A 26159-nucleotide genomic window follows, 5' to 3' on the forward strand; every position below is an offset into this window, starting at 1 on the left:
AGGATTAGGTGCCGGGCCCCACTTCTGAGCCATCTTCCCTCAGGTACTAGAGACCGTGAAAGGGGCCAGGGATCGTTACGGTGATAAAGAAGGTGCTTCAGCAGAGAGTGGTGCTCAGTTGTCTGACCCAAAAGCCCACAATCACCCACTACGGACACAAGGCCCAGGGGCCAGGCTGCCCCCGACAGCGTCAACACCCAGTACCCTTTCTCTTAGGTTCATTTTCCTTTTTTTTGGTGGCTGCGTTGGGTCTTTGTTGCTGCACACGGGCTTTCTCTAGTTGCAGCGAGCAGGGGCCACTCTTCGTTGCGGTGCGCGGGCTTCTCATTGCGGTGGCTTCTCTTGTTGCATAGCATGCGCTCTAGGCTCGCGGGCTTCAGTAGTTGTGGCTCGCGGGCTCTAGAGTGCAGGCTCAGTAGTCGTGGAGCATGGGCTTAGTTGCTCCGCGGCATGTGGGATCCTCCCGGACCAGGGCTCGAAACCCTGTCCCCTGCTTTGGCAGGCGGATTCTCAACCGCTGTGCCCCCAGGGAAGCCCCTCGTTTTACTCTTGAGCTCTTTCTCAGTCTCCAGAGTCCCACGGCCAAAGGCGCAGGTGCAGCCAGCCTCACTGGAGCCCACGTTTTGCTTTCATAGAACTTGGTTAGACGGACGCCAGCAAGGCCGGCGCCCCTGGACATCACGTGACGTGAGGAGGTGACCTGCATTTGTTCTAAGGCTAGAGATTATGAGTTCAAAAACCTGGTCTTATCTCAGTCCGACCAACGACCTGGCTTCAGGGTCCAGCTGTCTCCCCAAATTCCTCCCTTAGACAGGGTTCCTCCACTCCACCTTCCAAGGGAGGAGCAACCGGAAGGGGCGAGCCCTCCGCCCGGAAGCGGGGCGCCCGCCACTATGGCTTCTCGTGGCGTGGTTGGCGTTTTCCTCCTTGCTGCTCTCCCGCTCTTGTGTTTGGAGCTCCGGCGTGGGATCCCAGATTTGGGTAAGTGTTGGCTTTTCCCTCTTGGTGCTCATACCCAGGCGACGGTCCCGTGAACATTGCGTAGAATTTCCGTCTCCCAGCCGCGTCCCCTCTAGGCAGCTTTGACTACGATTCCCAGGCCGCACCGCGCCTGCCTCCCTTTTCCGGCGCGGGTCCTTGGGGGCAGCGAGACTTCCGCCGCCTTGGGGAGGCCGACTCACCTTGGCGCAAAAAATGTCTCCAGGTCTGGTGGTTTTGCGTGAAAGGGGACTGAGGCAGAAAGCAGAGGAACAAGCATATACACGACTTTCAAATTGTGTTGAATGCTCAAGAGGAAATAAACAGGTTGATGTGATGTGATGTGATGCCTACTGAGGATTTTAAGCAGAGATTTAAATGATAGGAACCACCCCTTTGAAAAGCCGGGAGAAAACATTCCAGACAAAGGAATTGTGATGTATTGGAGGAAAAGGAGGAAGAAAATTGAGGCTGGATCAAGGAGACTAAGAGGGAGATTGGCTCAAGATAGAAACGTTCACTGAGCACGTACTGTAAACCAAAGTCTAAGTGTTTATTCATTATCTCATCTAATCCGCTTTACAATCATAGAGGGTGGGTACTATTATAATCCCTTTTTTACAGTTGAGGAAACTGAGATATAGGGAGGTTATGGGACTTACCTAAGGTTTTAAAACAGGTCACTGGGTTCTGTGTGGAGAATGTTTAGCAAGGAAACTGCGGTGGAAGCAGTGAGACATCTTAGGCTTCTGAGGTAGGGAAGTCGGGATGATTGTTTGATGGTTGGCCTGACTAGGATAACAGAGGAGGTGAAATGTGCACAGATTTGGGATATTAGCCAACCAGGATTTGTTGATGGATTAATGATTAGGGTGAGAGAAGGGAGAGATTCAAGGATGGCTCCTACATGTGGAGTTGAACAACCGCAAGTCGTTGGTGGTGCCAGTGATAAAGGAAAAACTGAAAGGAAACTGGTGGACCAGTGGAGAATCAGTTCATTTTTGGACATATTATTGATCAGTTTACATGTCTGTTTCCTTCCTTAAACTCAGTCCTAAAATTAGAGACCGTGATGAAACCGAGCTTTGTATATTTCCTCTCTTTCTCCCCACCCCCAAGAAGTCAGGTACCCAGAATGGTGCTTGAAATAAGAAATTAAAATAAAATGCTTTTTAAAAAATCTACAGAGATTCTCCAGAAGTCTCAAGCAGTTTTGGAATCTAATAAGACCTTTATCCAAATGATATACAGAAATGTTAAACTCACACTTATTCCAGAATTTACCTGCTCCCTCACTTTAAAGAATTCACCCTTACTCTGCTCATCTGGAATCTTCTACTTTTGCACTAATATTTGAGTCACTAGTCAATGAGAAGGTGTTTACTCAGGGTTGCAGAAGGAGACCTGTTCACATGATCAGCTCTGACCACAGGGGAATATACTTCCTGAGAGCAGAGACCCCTCCTTCCCCTCCTCCCCTCCTCCTCCTCCTGTTGAATTACCAAAGGGAGGAGGAGTGTTCATTCACCTGGGCTATATTTTTGGACATGTATTGAAAAATGGTCCCTGTCTTTTTCTACTCTGTAAAACCCTTCATTGCTGATACATATTTACTTGTACTTAAGCTAAATACTTTAATGCTGGTTCCTCACGTTTGTTATCCTTTGAAGTGCCCTGCATGTAGGCTCTTGAGAATAAACAAAGGTATAGGTATAAACAAAGGTATAAACAAAGCAAAACAAAACACCTCAACTTAATTTCAAAAATTTCTAATTGAGAGGTGCACACATTAATCTAGTTCTTTTGTATTCCCATATGACATTTGAAACTGCTTGCTTGCTAGAACAAAAAACAATATATGGAACATAAATCCCATAACACAACGGTTTCTCTAAATACCAATACTCTAGGTGTCAAATTACTTTTGAAATGACCACAGTTACCCGAGATTTAATTATGTGTCATATTGAGCAATACCTGAATCAGTAGTAATGCTGGCAAAGGTCGGAAGGGCTGTAATGCAAAAGAAAAAAAAAAATAAAACTTCGCTAAACAACTTTAAACTGCTTTTTTTTAAAAAAAAAAAAAGGATGAGATATATATATATATATATCTGTTTTCAGTTAAAAATTAAGTCTGTATATATAATTCCTTCTTTAATTTTCAGTTAATTGACTAACTGCCAGCCCCCATCACATTGGTAAGATGGTGGTAAGATGGTTCCTCTGTACGTCTGCCTGGTAACTTTTGAGAATTATAAAACAAAACTAAAAATTCCTGGAGGTAGAAACCATTTTTTATCCTACTTTATATCTACACTCCCTCACCATTTGGCAAGTTGTATTACACAAAATAGGTACTTGTTACATTTCTGCTGATTAATTTTCATCTTGGTCCTTAAAGTAATACAAAACCAAGTTTTTTACTTTTTTTCTAGGCAAACATGTATCTAGTAATTTTATTTACATATGATAGAATAAATATTGAGAAATAGAGAAGTACAGAGTTGTATAATTTAACTGTCAGAAATAAGAATTTGCTGTTTCAGTGAGAGTGACTATTTTTAAATAGAACTAGAATTTGATAAGGTGATACCATCACGATTTAATTCCCAATTATGTGGATAATTTTCTTCCCTTCTCTGGGAAGAAGGGAAACCAGAATTTATGCATTATTGATAGTCTTATATTTATAATGTAGCCAATCACTCGAATTCTACTTATATTCCTGAGACATAAGATGTTCTAGAATCATTTTCTGAAAACTTGCTCTGGTAATGACAGTCATGAATTTTGGCACCCAAAGGAGACATATGAAAAATCTTAAGACAGTTGCATACCTTAACTTTTACTGTACTTTTCTAGTACAAATGATCTTCTAATGTGTTAATACCTAGTATCAAGAAAAATGTTTTGAATTTTAATTGTATTTTTTTTTAACCTTTATAAGGAATCAAAGATCTAATTTTGCTGTGTGGCCGGATTTTCTTACTGCTTACTCTCCTTACATTAATTATTTCTGTGACCACCTCATGGGTTAACTCGTTTAAATCTTCCCAAGTTTATCTGAAAGGTAAGTTTATTGTTTATGCTATCCTTTTATACTTTTCTACCGAAATTTCTTTCCTTTATTTATTCTAGAACTTTGCACAATAAGAGTCATTTTACCATTAATTTGTGCTGTGTAATTTCAAGGTAATCATTACAACTTTAGTTACAATTTTGGATAGGCTATAAATCCCAATACTTTTATGAGAAATTATACTTTTTTCTTGTATATACATTTGAAACTATAGCATTTCTGCACGTTCGCTAATTTTAAATTGTCTGTTTGTGCAGCTTAAATGCTGTTTGGTACGTACAGCTTGTAAACTGTTCTACAAATGGTAAATATATCTATCGTTAAGATTAAGAGTTAAGGGGCTTCCCTGGTGGCGCAGTGGTTGAGAATCTGCCTGCCAATGCAGGGAACACGGGTTCGAGCCCTGGTCTGGGAGGATCCCACATGCCGCGGAGCAGCTGGGCCCGTGAGCCACAACTGCTGAGCCTGAGCGTCTGGAGCCTCTGCTCCGCAACGGGAGGGGCCGCGATAGTGAGAGGCCCGCGCACCTCGATGAAGAGTGGCCCCCGCTCGCCGCAACTGGAGAAAGCCCTCGCACAGAAACGAAGACCCAACACAGCCAAAAATAAAAATAAATAAATAAATAAATAAATAATAAATTTAAAAAAAAATTAAAAAAAAAAAGATTAAGAGTTAAAGATAATTTATTTTTCATTCCATTCTGGCAGTTTTTATTTACACACTTATATCGTATGTATAGTTAAGTGCTCTTAATTTTAGGAAACCATGCTTGTTCTTATTTTTGTTTTGTTTTTGTGGTAAGTAAAAGTTTGTGTTAGAAGCCTTTTAAAACAATATTGTAGTGACTTCCCTGGTGGCGCAGTGGTTAAGAATCTGCCTGCCAATGCAGGGGACACAGGTTCGAGCCTTGGTCCGGGAAGATCCCACATTCTGCGGAGCAACTAAGCCCATGCGCCGCAACTACTGAGCCTGCGCTCTAGAGCCTGTGAGCCACAACTACTGAGCCCGTGCTCTAGAGCCCGTGCACCGCAACAAAGAGTAGCCCCCACTCACTGCAGCTAGAGAAAGCCCACATGCAGCAACAAAGACCCAACACAGCCAAAAATAAATAAGTAAATAAATTTATTAAAAAAGCAAAACAAAACAAAAAACAATATTGTAGTTAACCTCAGAACAGATGAATCCTGAAACTAATGTCTACATTCTTATATCCTATTAGAAAGAAGCTTGCCAATAGTGAATTTGGTGCGTTATGTTCTGTTTTACTGTTTATTTATTTATTTAAATTTTATTTATTTGTTTATTTATGGTTGCAGTGGGTCTTTGTTGCTGCATACGGGCTTTCTCTAGTTGCGGTGAGCAGGGCTACTCTTTGTTGTGGTGTGCAGGCTTCTCATTGTGGTGGCTTCTCGTTGCAGAGCCCAGGCTCTAGATGCTCGGGCTTTGGTAGTTGTGGCACACGGGCTCAGTAGTTGTGGCTCACGGGCTCTGTAGAGCGCGGGCTAAGTAGTTGTGGCACATGGGATTAGTTGCTCCACAGCATGTGGGATCTTCCCGGCCCAGGGCTCGAACCCGTGTTCCCTGGATTGGCAGGTGGATTCTTAACCACTGTGCCACCAGGGAAGCCCCATAATTATTCTTTTTTTTTTTTTTTTTTTAATGTTTATTTATTTATTTATTTATGGCTGTGTTGGGTCTTCGTTTCCCTGTGAGGGCTTTCTCTAGCTGCGGCAAGTGGGGGCCACTCTTCATCGCGGTGCGCGGGCCTCTCACCATCGTGGCCTCTCTTGTTGCGGAGCACAGGCTCCAGACGCACAGGCTCAGTAATTGTGGCTCACAGGCCTAGCTGCTCCACAGCATGTGGGATCTTCCCAGACCAGGGCTCGAACCCGTGTCCCCTGCATTGGCAGGCAGACTCTCAACCACTGTGCCACCAGGGAAGCCCCCCCATAATTATTCTTGAAGTCTCCTCACCAAAACTGTAACACACAATATTAATACATGTCAGAGAATTTTAGTTTCAGAATAGACCTTTTCTTACAGATTGACATTTCTTACAGAAAGAAATCTCTTGCAGATTTCCTTGTTTCAACTGTCTGCATGTATCTCATTTTCATTATTTGAAAAATACAGTCTGTTTTTTGAAGGCTTTTCTCTCCCAAAATGTGAAGATCTACAGAAGATTTTCAGAGAAAATAACATTCAACGTACTGATACTTGGGAATTAAAAAGTACTTATATGTTTTGATGTCTTAGAAGAAGAAGAGAAGAATGAGAAAAGGCAAAAACTTGTGAGGAAAAAACAGCAAGAGGCACAGGGTGAAAAGGTAAAGCATACGTTTTGGAGAGTATATAAAGAGAATACAAAAATGTCTGGGGCATTTTAAATTTAGGTCTGTTGCTTTATGTGTTTGTGTTCAGATTTTTTTATTATTGAGGTCAAATTCTCATGACATGACCATCTTAAAGTGTATAATTCAGTGACATTTAGAATATTCACAATGTTGTGCAACCACTACCCCTGTCCAGTTCCAAAACGTTTTCTTCACTGCAAAAGAAAACCCCATACCCACTAAACAGTTATTTCCCCATTCCCCACTCCTCCCATCCTCTGGCAACCAACAATCTATTTTCTGTTTGTATGGATTTATCTATTCTGAATATTTCATACAAGTGGAATCATATAACATGTGACCTTTTGTGTCTGACTTCTTTCACTTGCATAATGTGTTCTGGGGTTCATCCATATGGCATATATCAGTACTTCTTTCCTTTTTATGGCTGAGTCATTCCATTGTATGGACGGATCAGAATTTGTTTATCCATTCACCGATAGACATTTAGGTTGTTTTCACCTTTTGGCTATTGTGAATCGTGCTGCTGTGAATATTTTTGTGCAAGTATTTGAATACCTGTTTTCAATTCTTTGGGGTATATACATAGAAATGGGATTGCTAGGTCATATGGTAATTCTATATTTTAACTTTTTGAGGAATTGCTGAACTATTTTCCACACTGGCTATACCATTTTGTATGCCCACCAGCAGTTTCTGAGTGTCCCAATTTCTCTGCATCCTCACCAACATTTATTATTTCCACCCCTCACCCCCCCAATACTCATCATAATGCATACAAAGTGGTATCACATTGTTGTTTTGATTTGCATTTCCCTAATGACTAATGATGTTGAAATCCTTTTCAAGTGCTTGTTGGACATTTGTATATCTTCTCTGGAGAAATGTCTGTTTAAGTTCTCTGCCTGTTTTTAAATTGGGTTGTTTGTCTTTCTGTTGTTGAATTATAGGAGTTCTTTATATATTCTGGATACCAAACTCTTTTTTTTTTGTTTTTAAATTTATTTATTTATTTATTTATTTTTTGCCTGTGTTGGGTCTTCGTTTCTGTGCGAGGGCTTTCTCCAGTTGCGGTGAGTGGGGGCCACTCTTCATCGCGGTGCGCGGGCCTCTCACTGTCGCGGCCTCTCCCGTTGCGGAGCAGAGGCTCCAGATGCGCAGGCTCAGCAGTTGTGGCTCACGGGCCTAGTTGCTCTGCGGCATGTGGGATCTTCCCAGACCAGGGCTCGAACCCGTGTCCCCTGCATTGGCAGGCAGATTCTTAACCACTGCACCACCAGGGAAGCCCCTGGATACTAAACTCTTATCAGATATCTGATTTGTGAGTATTATCTCCCATTCTGTGGATTGCTTTTCACTTTTTTGTTATTTTCCTTTGATGCACAAAAATGAGTTTAGTTTTGATGAAGTCTAGTTATCTATTATTTTTTTTGTTGCTCATGCTTTTGGTGTCATATCTAAGAATCCATTGCCAAATCCAAAGTCATGAAAATTTACCCCTATATTTTCTTCCAAGAGTGTATAGTTTTAGTTTTTATATTTAGGTTATTAACCTACTTTGAGTTAGCTTTTGTGTATGGTGTGAGATGGGAGTCCAATTTCATTCTTTTTCACGTGGATATCTAGTTGTCCCAACAGCATTTGTTAAAGAAACTATTCTTTCCCCATTGAATGGTCTTGGCACTCTTGTTGAAAATCAATTGGCCATAGATATATGGATTTATTTCTGGGCCCTCACTTCTATTCCATTGCTTTATATATATATATCTATCCTTGTGCCAGTACCATACTATTTTAATTACTGTAGTTTTTTAGTAAGTTTTGAAATCAGGAAGTGTGAGTCATCCCACTTTGTTTTTCTTTTTCTGTATTGTTTTGGCTGTTGAGGCCCCTTGCAATTCCATATGAATTTGAGGATTGGCCTTTCCATTTCTGCAAAAAAGGGCTTTGGAATTTTGAGAAGGATTGCACTTAAATCTGGAGATTTCTTTGGGTAGTACTGACATCTTAATGATATTAAGTCTTCTTTGCTGCGAGGAGTATTGACATCTTAATATTAATTCTTGCAATCCATAACCATGCAATGTCTTTCCATTTATTTCTGTCTTTAATTTTTTCCAACAATGTTTTGTAGTTTTCAGTGTACATAGCTTTCACCTTCTTGGCTAAATTTATTCCTAAGTATTTTATTCTTTTGGTTGCTATTATAAATGCAATTGGTTTCTTAATTTTCTTTTTTGAATTTTCATTACTAGTGTATAGAAACATAAATGATTTTTGTCTGTTGATCTTGTGTGCAGCAATTTTACTTATTTTTTATTAGCGCTAGTGGTTTTTGTGTGTAAATTCTTTGGGATTTTTAATGTATAAGATCGTATCATTTGAGAATAGGGATAGTTTTACTTCCTCATTTCCAAAAGTGATGTCATTTATTTCTTTTTCTTGCCTTATCACTCTGGCTAAAACTTTTTTTTTTTTTTTGGAGTTAAGGCAGCGTTTTATTTATTTATTTATTTATTTTTGGCTGTGTTGGGTCTTTGTTTCTGTGCGAGGGCTTTCTCCAGTTGCGGCAAGCGGGGCCACTCTTCATCGCGGTGCGCAGGCCTTTCACCGTCACGGCCTCTCTTGTTGCGGGGCACAGGCTCCAGACGCGCAGGCTCAGTATTTGTGGCTCACGGGCCCAGTTGCTCCGCGGCATGTGGGATCCTCCCAGACCAGGGCGCGAACCCGCGTCCCTTGCATTGGCAGGCAGACTCTCAACCACTGCGCCACCAGGGAAGCCCACTCTGGCTAAAACTTTAAACAGTGTTGAATAGTAGTGATGAAAGTAGGCATCCTTGTCTTATTCCTGATCTTAGAAAACTTTTAATCTTTCACTATTGAGTATGATGTTAGCTATGGATTTTTTCCTAGATGCTTGTTATGTTGAGAAGTTCCCTTCTATTCCTTGTTTCTAAATAGTTTTATCATGAAAGAGTGTTGAATTTTGTCAAACGCTTTTTCTTCATCAATTCAGGTGATCATGTGGTTTTTCCGCCCTTTGTTTTATTAATATGTATTACATTAATTGATTTTCTTATGTTGAACTATCTTGCATTTTTGAGATAATTCACACTTGGCATTGGTATATACTCCTTTCTATAAGCTGTTGGATCAGTTTGCTAGTATTTTTTTTTTTTTTTAAGTATTTGTTTATTTATTTATTTATTTATGGCTGTGTTGGGTCTTCATTTCTGTGCAAGGGCTTTCTCTAGTTATGGCAAGTGGGGGCCACTCTTCATCGCGGTGCGCGGGCCTCTCACTATCGCGGCCTCTCGTTGCGGAGCACAGGCTCCAGACGCGCAGGCTCAGTAATTGCGGCTCACGGGCCCAGTCGCTCCGCGGCATGTGGGATCTTCCCAGACCAGGGCTCGAACCCGTGTCCCCTGCATTGGCAGGCAGATTCTCAACCACTCCGCCACCAGGGAAGCCCAGTTTGCTAGTATTTTGTTGAGGATTTTTGCATCTCTATTCATAAGGGATATTGGTCTTTAATTTTCTTGTAGTGTCTTTGCCTTGCTTTGGTATCAGGATAATGTTGACCTCATGGAATGAGTTAGGAACTGTTCTCGCCTCGTCTCTTTTTTGGAAGAGTTTGAAAAGGATTGGTGCTAACTCTTCTTTAAAGGTTTTATAGAATTTAGTGGTGAAACCATCTGGTCCTGGACTTTTCTTTGTTGGGAGGTTTTTAACTACTGACAAAGTCTTATGTTAGGTCTGTTGAGATTTCCTATTTCATATTGAGTCAGTTTAGGTAATTGTGTGTTTCTCAGAATTTGTCCATTTCATCTTGGTTATCTAATTTGATGGCATACAATTGTACATCTTTATAATCCTTTTTATTGCTGTAAGGTTGGTAGTAATTTCCCCACATTCATTTCTGATTTTAGTTGTCTTAGTCAAGTTAAAGTTTTGTGAAATTTGTTGATCATTTTAAAGAAACAATTTTTGGTTTCATTGGTTCTTTTGTTTTTCTATTCTATTCTCTGTTTATCTCTTCCTTATTATTTGCTGCTGTGTGCTAGCTTTGGGTTTAATTTGTTCTTTTTCAAGATTTTTAGGGTGTAAAGTTAATGATTTGATATCTTTTCTTCTTCTTTAATTAGATATTTACAGCTGGAACTTTACCTCTGAGCACCGCTTTTGCTACATCCCATCCAAGTTTGGTTTTGCTAGCTACGAATTGCATTTACCATGGATGATTATCTAACAGTTATTTTCGTGACCTTGAAATGTCAGGTAGCATTTGTGCAGTTGCCAGATTGATGATTGACCTTTGTAAAAGGGGAGACTCATTGTGGACTTTTACCTAAATATTAAAAACATAAACCCTTTACAAAGGCCTAGGTACAAAGGCATTACAATTTTGACATCTACCACTTGTTTTTCTGGTGAGCAAATTATTCCTTTTTTAAGTAAACAAGTGAAGGCTGAAAACAGATCCCAAGAACAAAAGCCTATGTATTTGTTAGGGGGTGGGAGGAGTTACTGTTCAATACATTTGTAACTACCCTGATCTGAATTCAGTAGCAAGGAAAGTGTCCTTGCGAGATCTTTTTTAAGAAGTTCTCTTGTAAATATTTGAGCTTCTAATGTTTAATGTTATTTCCTGTGGAAGTTACTATTCATTTTTAAAGACTTGCATGCGAGATGGATTGGTTAACTATAATTCCATCTATATGCCAATTATATACTAATTGGCATCTGTAATTCCTGACGGTTTGAAAAAAAAAAAAAGTTGGGATTCTTCTGTTTGGCAAAAGTCTAAAAACTTTAACCCTCTGTCTCCTCTCTTTGGACAAAGGAAAACTAATAAATCAGTATCTCACAGTGTATCTATGTGCATGGTGAAGTGCCCAGCCTGGGCAGACATGTGCCTGGTGATGCATAACATTTTTGAGTCTTTGGATTCTAAAAAGGTGATTTTTCTCCTCAGACACATGATTGAAATCATTAGAATTCTGAAGTATTGCACCATTATCCTCAAAATTCCAGTGTGGTTTTTCAGGTTCCTTTTTCTGTTTGTTAGTTCTAGTCTCCATTTTTCGCGTCGGAGGCTTTCCTTAATCATCTGGTAATTCTTAGCTCTGTCCTTTCAGTTTAAGAATGATACATTAAAAGCTAACTGATGGGGCTTCCCTGGTGGCGCAGTGGTTAAGAATCTGCCTGCTAATGCAGGGAACACGTGTTCGAGCCCTGGTCTGGGAAGATCCCACATGCCGCGGAGCAACTAGGCCCGTGAGCCACAGCTACTGAGCCTGTGCATCTGGAGCCTGTGCTCCGCAACAAGAGAGGCCACGATAGTGAGAGGCCCGCGCACCGCGATGAAGAGTGGCCCCCGCTTGCCGCAACTAGAGGAAGCCTTCGCACAGAAACGAAGACCCAATACAGCCATAAATAAATAAATAAATAATAATTAAAGGTGCTAATAATTTAAAAAAAAAAAAAAGGCTAACTGATGGTGTATTTGTAAAATTTCATGAAGCTTTGTGTTTTACTTCAAAGAAAAAGGAAAATCAAGCTAATTGGAATTTCTGCGTATGGGAGCAAAAACTTGATGGGTTGTCTGCTGATGTAGGGTAGACACCAATTTAACTGTAGGGATACTGAGGAGTAAGTTAGCTTTGTCAGTGTCTCCGTGTTTCTCTTTTGCAGTTCACCTCCTCTAGACAATGCATCTCCATTCTCCCGGGTGTTGGGGGGTTAGGGCCTGGCTGCCAGCAACCTGAGTCAAGTTGGGAAGGGCTGGGAGTGTCACCTTCCAGTGGGTGCATCTTCAGGTACTCTTTCTGTTTTAGTTTGCGTTCCTGCCCTCCACGAGGCCTGGATCTGTGCCTCAGCAGCCTCTCTGGTTCATATTCCCAGAGCATAAACCTTCATGCCTGGATGTGTGGTAGAGTAGTGGGTCTGGGGGTCCAATAACTCTTTTATAATTTTCCCCCCTTTTCTCTAAGAAACTCAGATGCAAGGAATTGGAATAGTCCTAATCCTTGGTTCAGTACAAACTCATTGTGAGACAGGCTGGGACCTGGGACCCTTTACTGCGGTGCTTGCACCTGGACAAAGCAACAAACTACAAAGAAACTATAAGGGACTAAAAATAACTGCATGCCTGTGCAGTTGGGACAAATTATGAACAATAAGATACAAAAAGGCACAAATCCAGCTGCCTCTCCTGAGGTACCAGGAGCAGAAACAGGGTACTGCCCATGATCCCTGCGCACTCACCACCAAGGGAGTGGGCAGGCCACCTAAGCACCCTTCCAGCCCTCCCCTCACCCTATTTAAGGGACCAGCTCACCCCCCCGCCCCAGGGAGTGAGCAAGGGAACCTGTTACTTGTTCCCGCTCCCAGGTGCTGCAGCATGAATCCCAGTAAAGCGTTGCCTGAATTTCTCATCTGGCTTCTTACCAACTTGTGTTGATTAGAGTCCCCGAACTCAGGTTGGTAACACTTGGCTGATGCTTGGTTTCCTCCGGCACCCCCAGTATTAGCTCACCCTGTGTCCCCGCCAGGGAACCTGGTGTCTCTCTTCCTGAGCTGTTCCAGTCTGTGGCGTGCACGGCTGTCTTCCTGTTGCTGTGGTCCTTTGCAAGCACCTAGGTTGCAGTTTTCTCACTCAGATCAGTTATCATTCCTCTATCTGTCCTTACATATAGTGGTTTGGGGGTTATAGTGTTTCTCTGTTTTTCATTGGTGATGGAATTAGTGTTTCTGTTTCTTGTTCCCTTGGTTGTTTTGGAGTGATTTTTCAAGAGGCAGGGGAGGCAGAAATAATTTCACTCTGTCATCTTAAAACCAGAATCTCCATGTCTTTTGAGTCTAAAAATATTTTCTACTTTACCATGATTGGGCAACATTTAAGTAATGCTCTTCCAAACCAGTTCATGCCTTAGGCATCATGCCTTGAACAAACTGCTTTGGGTTTAAGTTCCTGGAAGTCAAAGGCCTTGTCCTCTGCATCTTTGTATTCCACCCCCTCGTTAAGTTTTTTGTTGCATTGAAAACACATTAAAGGATATATAGGTAGACTGCCATACAAGCAGAAGTATAGAACATTTGTTTTTATTTGCATTAAGCACAAATGCAAATTTTTAGAGAGTGATGCAGAAGTGGAGGATGTTGCTTTTTTGGCAAAATTGAATTAGTGTGAAAACACCCTTTCTTACTTGATTCTTATTTACAACATTATAGACAATGTAAATAAAATCTTAGGAATGTTAATGTATAGTAACACCACCTAATTTATGTTTTTTGAAACAGGCCAGCAGATACATAGAGAATGTTCTAAAACCACACCAGGAAATGAAATTGAAAAAGCTGGAAGAACGCTTTTATCGTATGACGGGTGAAACCTGGAAGTTAAGCAATGGTCATAAACTTGGGGTTAGAAAATATTATATTTTGAATTCTGCTATTGCTTATGTTTCCTTTAGCATATACTGATTTTTAAAAAATTGCAAATGATTGGTCCAGTCTTTTTTAGGAGTCTTTATTTATAATGATTGTATATCAGTTTTTATTTAGCATATTAGTATGTCACATGTGTTTAAGTGGTTTTTGATGTCTAAAGAGTATATAACTTAGATCCTCAAAAAGCTCTAACATAAGGCAGTCTTTGAGAAAACTGTTGACCAAATCACATCTTTTATTTGAGGGAATTCAGATCTCTAAGGTATTATAAGCTCTCATAATATTCATCATGTTTGGCTTTGTTTTTTTTAAAGCCAAATTGACCTTTGACTCTTTTTTCCTTTGGCATTGAGTATGAATTTCGTCATTTGCTAGTGGATGTTTACAATGTTAAGTTTTCTTACAGAGAAAAAAAGGATATTCATAAAGGAATTCAATTTTAGAACTGGCCGCAGACTTTTTGTGTAAGATCCTTTCTGTCCCAAAGACATTTTTGGTTTTTTTTGTTTTATTTTGTTTTGCTTTCTGTTTATATTGTGCCTTTCACCATTTTGTAAAGAAAATGATCCAGTAGAGGTAAACAGGATTCTGACAGTGAAGCAGAGTGTTTGTATTCATTTCATAATGGTAAATATGTCATAAAACAATTAAGGGTGGGTAATAAAATTAATGTGAAACATGGCAACATAAAATGCAACTACTCTATGTAGTGACTTCACTTCTGAGTTGCATTTGTCTTCTGTTAGTTTTGTATGTTAGACATTGACAGCCTGACCTTAGCCTGCCACGTTTTCTTTCTGAAATGGTCATGGTGTGAATTAGTCATTCTGCCCCTTGCTTTTAGGCTATGTCTCCATGGTACTACTAGTATATATTTTAACCTAATTAGTGGAGACAAAAGAAAGTCAGGGAGAGAGTAGACTGTTGGTGTTATGACCTGAGACTCTAGGAAGGAAAGTGTACCCATTGCTGACCAAGCCCCTAGTTTGCAGTGAGGCGGCTTAAGTTTGGCCACTTAATTGTTCAGTATCAGGATCTCTTGACTCCCATTCCCCATGCTCCTTCCAACAAATTCTCTTAGGATAAAGGAATGGGGAAAACAGCCTACCAAAATGGTGCCCATTTTTAGTTTGATAAAGAGAACTTTTCAAAGGTCAGTACATATAGAAGAAAGGCATTATTGAACTAATAAGTATATATTTGAGACTTTGACATTTAAGTGAATTATCTTGCTAAGGAAAAGGTTTTAATAGATAATATTAATAAAAAGTAATCTTTAAGATTTCTGGAATAAAATCCTATCCCTCCTAAAGTGATTAATTCAAATGGAAGATCAAAGTTTGAATTTGAGAGCTAAAATATATTTATATATAACAAGATACTAGGGCCACACGCAGCTATGGAAGTATTGCCTGGTCCCATGCATAGACCTGTGTTTTTACACACATGTTCTATTTTCACAGCCTTTTTAAGGCACAATCTCTTGCACTGCTTTGCTTCCTTTACTGCAGGGAGGAAAGGATATCATTCAGGTTTTCTTCTTTCTTCTTACTGAAAAGCTTAGGGGTCAATTAAAATGGAATGGCCCCTCTCAGCCTTGTACTATCAGAGGGAGCCCCAGAGCTGCATCAGGGTAGTTTCTATGAGACGTTAGTTAAGTTCCATGTTTTTTTGGTCTAAGGAGATAATGCTTTAAATTTCTGGGTCTAATAATGACTTAATTATATTTCTTTTACTGAAATGCCATCAGGGTAAAAGAAATAACCATTGTAAATAGAATAAAGTCGATCGAGAGCATCTCTTTAGAACTTGTCTTGTTTTTGACCAGGGTGATGAAGATTTGGTGCTTGAAAGTGAGAGTCAAACATCTTCTGAAACAGCAAATAGAGAAGCAGCAAAGAGACGGAACTTGCCTAAGCCTGTAACCAAAGTTTCACCAGCCGCTGAACAGCCCACGCAGAAGGAGGTTCATTACTTAATGTCTGCTCACTGAGCTGTATCCGTGTGCAGTAAGAATATTGTTCTGTGGGTGAAAGTGTTATACTGAGGGAAGGTTAGGACTGGCTTTTAATCCAGATGGTGTCTTCATCTGGATTCATTGAGCTTCAGCTTCATTAAGAATCACTTTTCCCGTTTAATATTAATATTAATGATCTGAGCCAAACTTCAGAAGGAATCTAGGAAGATAAATGGTGATAAATTTAGAGAATAGTTCTTTTTGAGGAAGTGATTAAATTATATAGAAATGAAAAATATTATGTTTACTAAGGGAACTATTCCTATGGGTAGCTAAGACACGATGAAGCCATATTTGGTGAGTGGCTAATATTATTAACATGAGTGTATCACTGTTCTCAGCGGCCCTTCTAGGGAATGCGTTAGCAACTGTCCACTTTGGAATGATGCCCAGGTTTATCATTCCTTCTTTTCTTCCAAATCTTTAATCCCTAAGTTGACTATGATTTGGAGCTGGTTAAGGTTGAAATAAGTCTGTTTTTATTGAGTCTTAGGGAAAGCTAGTAGGCTATCTAGTCCCTAAAAGTAGTTTCTAACATACTGCTTTTCAGTCTGAGGTTTCCTGGTCCCTTCATGGAGCTTGAGAGTAAGAATCAGATCATTGAACTGTGTCTAACATTTAGTCCATAGGACTAATAAAAATTTCAAGATTCTTTGCTTTTTGTTAATAGCACAGATTATCTCATGCTGATGGTAACCTTTGGTTGACTGTCACATATGCTTTTTATACCAAAGAAAAACAAATGGTTTATTTAATAAATGCAGTTAATGTTTGTTAGACAAAATGTTATAAAACATGGCATCTATGGTATTAAAAAATAAAAAGCATCCCTGGAGGTGAAATTGTTCATAACAAGTGTTTTAATGAGAGAAAATGGTCTGTACATCTGTTTTTTTAATAGATTAATATAACAGAAATAGGGAAACGTGAGTAAATCATGAAAGCAACCAAAGTGAATGGTGGTTATCCAGTCCCCTAGAAGATGCTGGTGAAGAAAAATAAATATGCACTCATCTTACTGTGTATATGTATGAACCAAAATAATTTGGGGGTCTTATTGAACTTAATTAATATTTACCCTCTGTTTCTGTAAGTAGTACATTTTTGTATAATGTCTTGGAACATCATAAACACGGAGTTCTTTTTTTTTTTTTTTTTTTTTTTTAATTTATTATTTATTTATTTTTGGCTGTGTTGGGTCTTCGTTTCTGTGCGAGGGCTTTCTCTAGTTGCGGCAAGCGGGGGCCACTCTTCATCGTGGTGCGCGGGACTCTCACTGTCGCGGCCTCTCTTGTTGCGGAGCACAGGCTCCAGACGCGCAGGCTCAGTAGTTGTGGCTCACGGGCCCAGTTGGTCCGCGGCATGTGGGATCTTCCCAGACCAGGGCTCGAACCCGTGTCCCCTGCTTTGGCAGGCAGATTCTCAACCACTGCGCCACCAGGGAAGCCCAAACACGGAGTTCTTTAAATGTGTATAGATTGGTAGCTATCATCTCAAATCCTGTTTTTATGATCTACTGTTAGCACAAAGTTGCTTACCCAAAAATGTTTATTAAGTGAGTCTCGTTCTCACTGTAAATGTTTTATAAATATATATTAAAAGAAAATATTTCATTAAGGATAGATATGTCCAAACACTGTATCGAAAGGAACTCTTCATGTTGAGATTATTTTTTTCTTCTTCAAACTGTTTACATTCCTGTTACTAAATACTTATTTTTCTTTAGGTTCTTGATTTACCTGAAGAACCTCCTGAAATAGCTGAAGAAGTAAGCTTATTTTTTTTTCTTTGAAAATTAAATATATTTTCTATTTTCTTTAATATCAAGTAAGTACATTTTATCTAAATTTGGGCTTAGATGGGAATTCCCTGGTGGTCCAGTGGTTAAGACTCGGCACCTTCACCGCTGGGGCCTGGGTTTGATCCCTGGTCGGGGAACTAAGTTCCCACAAGCCGTGAGGCGTGGCCAATAAATAAATAAATTTGGGTTTAGAAAGGAAAGACAGCATAGTGTTTATGTGATTGCACTATGCTTAGATCTTGTTTTGAATATGGGGTAATATCAAACTCCTCATCGCGAGTCCTATTTTGGAACCCTGCTCTCTGCCGAGCTTGTGTTTTAAAGCCCTCCCACTTCATCAGGCAGAGATAGGATACTTGGGCTTTTCCAAAACTTTAGGTCAGCAAACGAGTTACCTATTAAAATAGAATCAAAATAGGCAGATGACTTCAAATTGTAGTTTTCCCCTTAAAAAAGAGAAAATGAAGAATGCAGCTACTTTGTAGGTGTTAGAATTGAAGGCTGGTTTGCTGTTTGCACGGCGGGGTTGGAGCCCCACCTCTGCATTGAGCTGTCCTCTGCCCAACTTTGTCATAATCTATGCTGCCTTCCTGCGGTTGCCCGGCTCAGTTTCAGACAGTCTCTACTGTACGGGAACGCGTGTCTTTAAAAGCATGAAGGGGCTTAGGCAAAGGAGAGCTGGATGGTTTTCCATTTCCTGAGGCTCAGCAACTGTTACACTCCCTGAAAACCATTTTTGAGGCAGCCATGAAAGCCGTAGGAGGGTCTCTTTTTTGTCAACACATTTGCAACATTTAAGTTTAGTATTTTGGATGTCTGAGGAAAATCTGAAAGTCATACAGAAATAGAGACAATGAAGTGTCAATCAATCCCCAGGAGAATCACATTCCCCAGGAGAAACTCAATTTAAGGAAAAACCAAACGTCTAATTCCTCCCTGTTACACCCATCAAATCCATACCCATGACATGTTTGCCCTGAGCCTCCTGCACCCTCACCTCTCCTTAAGCTCTGGGTTGGTATCCATAACAACCACTCACAATACAGGAGTGATTAAGTACGGCTCAGGTTGACAGGGAACACCTTTCAAGAAGTTACTGGGGCTTTAAAGCACGTGATGTTACTCCTACAGGACAGCAGTCTGTCACCAAAGGTGACGATAGACATGAGGTTGTCAGTGAATCCTTTGAAATTGTACCTTTTTGTGATTATAGGTAGAAGGACAGTGTTCTTCTTCAGAATCTCAGGTCTGTGCCCCTAAAAAGGTCAAGAGACCTCCACCCAGAGGCACTTGATGTTGCTCTCCTCTTTATAAGAGTCATTCGTAGTCATTCCACTTTGTTTCTTTTCTACCCTTTTCTCATACCGGGTAGATGACATTTTGTGCTACACTTAGTAAAGTGTATGTCAGAGTAATGGAATTTTAGAGCTGGAATGAACCTAAATGAGATCTCATCCCGTCTCCTCACTTGAAGCTGAAGCTATAGGCAGGAGTTTCCGAGGTCCCTGCTGGGAGAGCCCTGGCCCTCTGGCTATGCCGGAACTTTCCCTTTATTTTCGCTACTAGCAGTACTATCCCTATTTTCTTCTCCCTGCTCCTATTTGCTTTTCCTCTGGCTCTGCTCTGATTTTTGGTCCTCTTTGCTCTTTGTTTTGGTTAATAAAGTCAACAAAATTAAGGTAAATAATTGTTACCTGAAAATCACATGTTAAATGTTTGCACCGTATATATATATAGTATATATATAGTTAAATGCACTATATATATATAGTATTAATGAGGTACAAGCAACTTTATATTATGTAATGAAACTTTATCATAAAGAGTGCTGCTAATATATAGTTGATACTGGTTGATACTTTTACAGTGTATTCTATCCTACACTAATCAAGAAAAGCAAATAAGTATTGGAAGATTTTGATTCTATTAGACTCATCATTGGGCAAAGCATTTTCCACCTGTGCAGTTGCTACTGCTCACAGATTTCTAAGAATTCAAAGCATAAATTCCTAATTCCCGCTAACCATTCACCAGCCATTCGTTTTACCTCCTTGGATGATTCTCAGTGTCCCGGTCCCTCTTTCAATAACGCTCCTGTTCTCATTGACCTTGTTATCCTACTCTTGATCTAATGACCTGTTTCTGGGCAGTTAGCCTGGTCCCTCTGGACATCTCTGCCTGGCTTTTCCCCTCCCTTGTGGTTGACTGCTTCACAATAGTGAAAGTAGACCTTAAGTGTGGGGTGTCATCATCATCATCAGAGTTAAAAACAAGAAAAAGAAAGCATTCTAGTGTGGGGAGTGTGCCTTTCTAACCCACCCTTCACCCTATCACCCTAAAGAAGTGTTTTCAAAGTTAAAAAGGCACACCTGGAGTAGGCAATGTGTGCTTTGCCACAGTTACCCAAGATTTTAGGATGTTTGTAAGTCATGTAGTCATATTGTTTCTGGCTTTCTGCAAAGTACTATTCTGTATTTGGCCAACTTTGCAGCTTTGCTCTGGTATCATAATCATGATATATCATCATACGTAAAGCTTGCCCTGTCATAACTAATATATTTTAATCCTCAAGCCACACAACTATTTCATGAGTCCATATGTAAAAGAATAATTTCACTTTTAGGAATACTGGAGGTTAAAACTTTCAGGAAATTCTCTATTTCCTTATTAAAGTTAGGCCCATTAAATGTGTGGTGTCACCCACAGAATAGAGGGACTTTTTTTTTTTTAATTTCTATTGGAGTATAGTTGATTTACAATGTTGTGTTAGTTGCAGGTGTACAGCAAAGTGAATCAGTTATACATATATCTACTCTTTTTTTAGATTCTTTTCCCATATAGGCCATTGAGGAACATCTTTTTTTTTTTAATATATGAATTTTATTTTTTTATACAGCAGGTTCTTATTAGTCATCCATTTTATACACATCAGTGTATACATGTCAATCCCAATCTCCCGATTCATCCCACCACCATCCCCACCCCCCCACCACTTTCCCCCCTTGGTGTCCATACGTTTGTTCTCTACATCTGTGTCTCTATTTCTGCTTTGCAAACCGGTTCATCTGTACCATTTTTCTAGATTTCACATATAAGTGATATTATACGATATTTATTTTTCTCTTGCTGACTTACTTCACTCCGTATGACAGTCTCTAGGTGCATCCATGTTCCTGCAAGTGACCCAATTTCCTTCCTTTTTATGGCTAAGTAATACTCCATTGTATATATGTACCACATCTTCTTTATCCATTCATCTGTCGATGGGCATTTTTTTTTTTTTTTTTTTTTTTTTTTTAAGAAATTTATTTATTTATTTATTTATTTATTTTTGGCTGTGTTGGGTCTTCCTTTCTGTGCGAGGGCTTTCCCCAGTTGCGGCAAGCGGGGGCCACTCTTCATCGCGGTGCGCGGGCCTCTCACTGTCGCGGCCTCTCCCGTTGCAGAGCACAGGCTCCAGACGCGCAGGCTCAGTAGTTGTGGCTCACGGGCTTAGTTGCTCCGTGGCATGTGGGATCTTCCCAGACCAGGGCTCGAACCCACGTCCCCTGCATTGGCAGGCAGATTCTTAACCACTGCGCCACCAGGGAAGCCCTCGATGGGCATTTAGGTTGCTTCCATGACCTGGCTATTGTAAATAGTGCTGCAGTGAACATCGGGGTGCATGTGTCTTTTTGAATTACGGTTTTCTGTGGGTGTATGCCCAGTAGTGGGATTGCTGGGTCATATGGTAATTCTATTTTTAGTTTTTTTAAAAATATGGAACACTTCATGAATTTGCGTGTCATCCTTGCGCAGGGGCCATGCTTATCTTCTCTGTATTGTTCCAATTTTAGTATATGTGCTGCCGAAGCAAGCACTATTTTTAGTTTTTTAAGGAACCTCCATACTGTTCTCCGTAGTGGCTGTGAGGGACATCTTTACAATTCTTTGTTGCTCGGGAAGGGACTAACATTCATTTTAAAGGTTATCAGAACAGAATGAAGTTTTCACTGTGTGTGTGTGTGTGTGTGTGTGTTTCTGTATATGTAGTAGCTGTGGCTCTATAATAATGAGCCATATGAGAAAATTCCTGTTATAATGGAAGCCTGCTTGGACTTCGGAGCAGACTAATAGATGAGTGAACTAATGGCTAACATGGATTTCTGTTAAGGGAGTGGGGAATCTGAAACATAATGCAGTTCTTAAGCATTATACCCTGATTTTTTTAAGTGCCTGTTATGTATTTCGTATTACAACTATCCATAGAGTTCTAAAATAATACAGTAAGATTTTTTTAAATGAGAGGAAGAACTAACTCATGGTAGTCTAGAATTCACAATAGAATAGTCCCCATATGTTACTCTTCTACTTTTAAATTGAAAAGACAATAAGTGTAGAATTTAAGATAATTTGAAAATAGTTTTGCAAATCATCATATTGTTACCATAATACCATAGCAACTATTTTCATTATTGTATGCTATCTTATTTCATTCTAAGGGGAACTAAATTTTCATTATTGCTGCTACTTTTCATTTAGATTTCATATAATAATCTGTGTTTGGGACAGTGATTTACTTTCCAATTTGCACTGTGTCCCAGGCCTTTTACCCATTCATAGGTCAGTCCACTAGACTGTCAGTAATCTTAGGAGAAATTGTACACCCACCTTTCACAGTAATTGTAATAACAGAACATAGCTGGGTTTCAAACAATGATAGTTCATTTCTCTTAAGTAGTTAATCATAATAGAAAATGTTAACTCACTGTATTTTTTTAAAACTAATTAATTATTGGCTGCGTTGGGTCTTCGTTGCTGCGCGCGGGCTTTCTCTAGTTGCGGTGAGCGGGGCTACTCTTCGTCGCGGTGCATGGGCTTCTCATTGCAGTGGCTTCTCTTGTTGCGGAGCACGGGCTCTAGGTGCGCAGACTCAGTAGTTGTGGCTCACAGGCTCTAGAGCACAGGCTTAGTAGTTGTGGCTCACAGGCTTAGTTGCTCCGCGGCATGTGGGATCTTCCTGAACCAGGGCTCGAACCCGTGTCCCCTGCATTGGCAGGCAGATTCTTAACCACTGCATCACCAGGGAAGTCCTGACTCACTGTATTTTAACCTTAGTTTTTCTTAAAGCATTTGGCTTTAAGTATCCTATCAGATCATTAAAGTTTGAACAAAACCTCACTGTAAAAGTTAAGTTTTATTGTTTCTAAAAATAAGCAAAATGGGCTTTTAATCAGTGATTGTTAGTTTGTGATTTCTTTGTTTTATTTTAAAATTTTCTTTAGTAGAAGTAGTAACAGAGCTAAAGATTGCACTGATTTGGGTATGAATGAAACACCTTACCTACTTGAATAGAAATATTTTCTAACATGGCTTTCCTGAAGGGTGGTGGGTGCTGCTATAAAACCACCATTTCTGCAAACTGTGCTGCCAACAGAACTCCCGGGACAGTTGGGATAATGTTGACCATAGTAAAGGGTTTCCTAACGGTAAATAACGAACATCAGAATTAATAACTAAATGGTCATCTTTTCTTGTTTTTAAGCTGAAGTGTAGTTGATTTACAGTGTTGTGTTAGTTTCTGGTGTACAGGAAAGTCACTCAGTTATACATATATACGCATATTCTTTTTCATATTTTCCATTATGGTTTATCACAGGATATTGAATAGAGTTCCCTGTGCTATACAGTACGACCTTGTTTATCTCTTTTATATAGAGTAGTTTGTATCTGCTAATCCCAAACTCCTAATTTATCCCTCCCCATACCCGCTTTCCCTTTTGGTAACCATAAAGTTTGTTTTCTATGTCTGTGAGTCTGTTTCTGTTTCATAAGTTCATTTGTATCATATTTAGATTCCACATACAAGCGATATCATATGGTATTTGTCTTTCTCACTCCACTTAGTGTGATAATCTCTCGGTGCCTCCCACTCTTTTCTTCTTAGCGTGTCCTTTAATATACTAGCACGTTGCAAGCTCTTTTTAGCTGTTTAACTCTTTTATCAGAGGAAAGATGGTGGGGAAACTCAACATGTAAAACGGACAAAGCTGCTCCCAGGAGGGGGGTCTCCTGCAGCCCCAGCAACCCGGACCAGCTCCAGGCTTGTCTCTCATTTGCGCGCATGATGTAGGCACGGAGCGCAGCCTACAGTCATGGAGTGAAAAGGGTAGCTTTTTGTTTCCTTCCAGTCTAGTGTTTGTCTTGTCTGCAGACTCTGAGGTGGCCCTGGATCTTCTTGGTTTGGTGGGTCACTTTCAGAGCCCAGCTGCAGTCTCGATATTGTCTGGCAGACAGAAGCCTTGCATCTCGGTGTCCTCTCTGGAAGGCTCTGTCACTGGTCTCCTCAATCAGTGGGAAGATGTTTTTCAGGTCCAAAAGAATTATTTCTGTGTTTAGGGTGAATTTTATCTGGACCTTCATTTTTGTGTACAACTCTCAGAGCTAAATTCCTACAAAACTCCACGTGAGCTCTTAGAACTGTGTACAGGTGTTTCGTAGGAGTAGTGGTTTTGGAATTGCATAGAGCAGTGGTTGGAATTCTCACTTGAACATTTTTATTCCTCAGGTCGTGACCATTGCTCTTCGATGTCCAAGTGGGCGTGTCCTGAGGAGAAGGTTTTTTAAGTCTTGCAGTTCACAGGTGAGGAGAATCATATTTGGAGAAATATTTGTGTTGAATTTGGCAATAGTTTATTCCCATGCAGGGAGGAGGTGTTATCTGTTGTCTGTACTCCCATCAGGTGAGGGTAAATGGGGTTTTTTTTCTTTATAAATTTATTTTTTGGCTGTGTTGGGTCTTCGTTGCTGTGCGCGGGCTTTCTCTAGTTGCAGCGAGCAGGGGCTACTCTTTGTTGCGGTGCACGGGCTTCTCATTGCGGTGGCTTCTCTTGTTGTGGAGCATGGGCCCTAGAGCGCACAGGCTTCAGTAGTTGTGGTGTGTGGGCTCAGTAGTTGTGGTTCGTGGGCTCTAGAGCGCAGGCTCGGTAGTTGTGGCACATGGGCTTAGTTGCTCCGCGGCATGTGGGATCTTCCCAGACCAGGGCATTGTTTTTAGCCAATAATAAGTGGAAATTTGGACAATTACTAAGGGAATCTTCATGAAAGGAAATGTGATACATTTATAGGGATAGCCCATTGAATATTGGGTTATCAAAAGGCAGAGTCTCTGGGACGTGGACATGTCTGTTGTGACAGTTCCTGGGTGATTTCGATGTGGACTGTTGGCTTAGATTATAATCTAATGACTTTTTTCCCAAATACTAACCTTTTGTTCTTAACCTTTTTATTGGATAACCTTTCCATTCCCTTTGGTTGGGGCTTTCCTAATTGTTAAATGCTTCTGCTGTCTGTAGGTGCCAGTAGCCCCTAGGCCTTCTCTGAAACAACAGGTATTAAAGGTCATTCATATCTCAAAATTCATGGCATGCTCTTTTCCTTTAAAAAGTTCCTTAAACTTTCCTCTTGAAAGTTCCTTTGAAAGGTATGAAAGTTCTGTTTCATGACTCCTAGGGGCATGATTTAACAATGAAAGAATCGTAAAATATTATGGTGATCTAGAGGGACACAATTTTGTACAGTATTTGATAACTAAGCTTTTTATCTTTTAGGTCTTGTTTGACTGGATGATGAAAATTGGGTACCACACATCCCTATACAGCCTTTCCACTTCCTTTCCCAGAAGGACTCTGGAAGTGGAGAGAGGCTGGTCACTGCAGGACGTAGGAATAACTGTGGATACTGTACTCAACGTGGAAGAGAAAGAACAGAGCAGCTAGTTGAGGAATGCGAACTACCTGTTCTACATTAAATCAGTTATGCCATGACCTTACAGGACAATAAAGGATTCACATTAAAATCATGCCATACCTTGATTGCACTCAAGGCAGTAAACACTTTAATGTTGATCTCCATGGAAATATATGGACATAAAGGATTAGAAAAGGATTGCTCTCCGCATATAATAATTTTTGGAGTGTGCCATCTTGCAGTGTACCAAATGAGAATGAGATAGAAATTTATACAGTAAGGTGCTCAGTAATTTGTATTTTTGCTAGCTGATGCCATTTATCAGTTTCTGCCTCTTCAATCTGTTTTGCCACATTGAACATTTCACAGTTCAGCCAAGCTCTTTAAAGTCTTATCAGCAGGAATGTTTTTTCTGCTGTAATTCTAGAAATTAAACTTCGAAGACGTGTCAAAGCTCTTTTAAGGCTTTAAAGTTCTTTTTTTTTTTTTTTAATTTATTTATTTTTGGCTGAGTTGGGTCTTCGTTGCTGTGCATGGGCCCTCTCTAGCTGCGGCGAGCGGGGTCCACTCTTTGTTGCGGTGCGTGGGCTTCTCATTGCGGTGGCCTCTCTCATTGCAGAGCACGGGCTCTAGGCACGCGGGCTTCAGTAGTTGTGGCTCGCGGGCCCCAGAGTTCAGGCTCAGCAGTTGTGGCGCACAGGCTTAGTCACTCCATGGCATGTGGGATCCTGCCGGACCAGGGATCGAA

General features: G+C 40.3%; 1 protein-coding gene and 1 non-coding gene across 6 annotated transcripts; one reads left to right on the top strand and one right to left on the bottom strand.

Annotated features, from left to right (window-relative positions):
* The first annotated feature begins 842 nt into the window (after positions 1–842).
* On the top strand, positions 843–25523 carry UBXN8 (UBX domain protein 8). 5 transcript variants are annotated; one of them, XM_059909506.1, is made up of 8 exons: positions 843–981; positions 3928–4050; positions 6316–6386; positions 13716–13838; positions 15694–15831; positions 17609–17650; positions 24231–24305; positions 25273–25523. In XM_059909506.1, exons 1-8 carry the CDS (start codon positions 894–896, stop codon positions 25438–25440), a joined length of 828 nt encoding a protein of 275 aa, XP_059765489.1. In that variant the 5' UTR covers positions 843–893; the 3' UTR covers positions 25441–25523. The 5 variants fall into 5 exon arrangements, with proteins under 5 accessions (XP_059765489.1, XP_059765491.1, XP_059765490.1 ...); XM_059909509.1 differs by lacking the exon at positions 843–981 and adding an exon at positions 1150–1204; XM_059909508.1 differs by lacking the exon at positions 24231–24305.
* LOC132356763 (U6 spliceosomal RNA) lies at positions 21437–21543 on the bottom strand. Its single transcript, XR_009500040.1, has one exon. It is a non-coding gene; the product is annotated as a U6 spliceosomal RNA (small nuclear RNA).
* Positions 25524–26159: the final 636 nt, after the last annotated feature.

This window comes from Balaenoptera ricei, chromosome 21, assembly GCF_028023285.1.
Source record: "Balaenoptera ricei isolate mBalRic1 chromosome 21, mBalRic1.hap2, whole genome shotgun sequence".
Taxonomy (NCBI): domain Eukaryota; kingdom Metazoa; phylum Chordata; class Mammalia; order Artiodactyla; family Balaenopteridae; genus Balaenoptera; species Balaenoptera ricei.

Coding starts and splice junctions, on each gene's coding strand:
- UBXN8 (XM_059909506.1), top strand. CDS start 894: ATGGCTTCTCGTGGCGTGGTTGGCGTTTTCCTCCTTGCTGCTCTCCCG. Junction 17,651..24,230: donor CTCCTGAAATAGCTGAAGAA/GTAAGCTTATTT, acceptor TTTATTCCTCAG/GTCGTGACCATTGCTCTTCG. Junction 24,306..25,272: donor TTAAGTCTTGCAGTTCACAG/GTGAGGAGAATC, acceptor TTTATCTTTTAG/GTCTTGTTTGACTGGATGAT.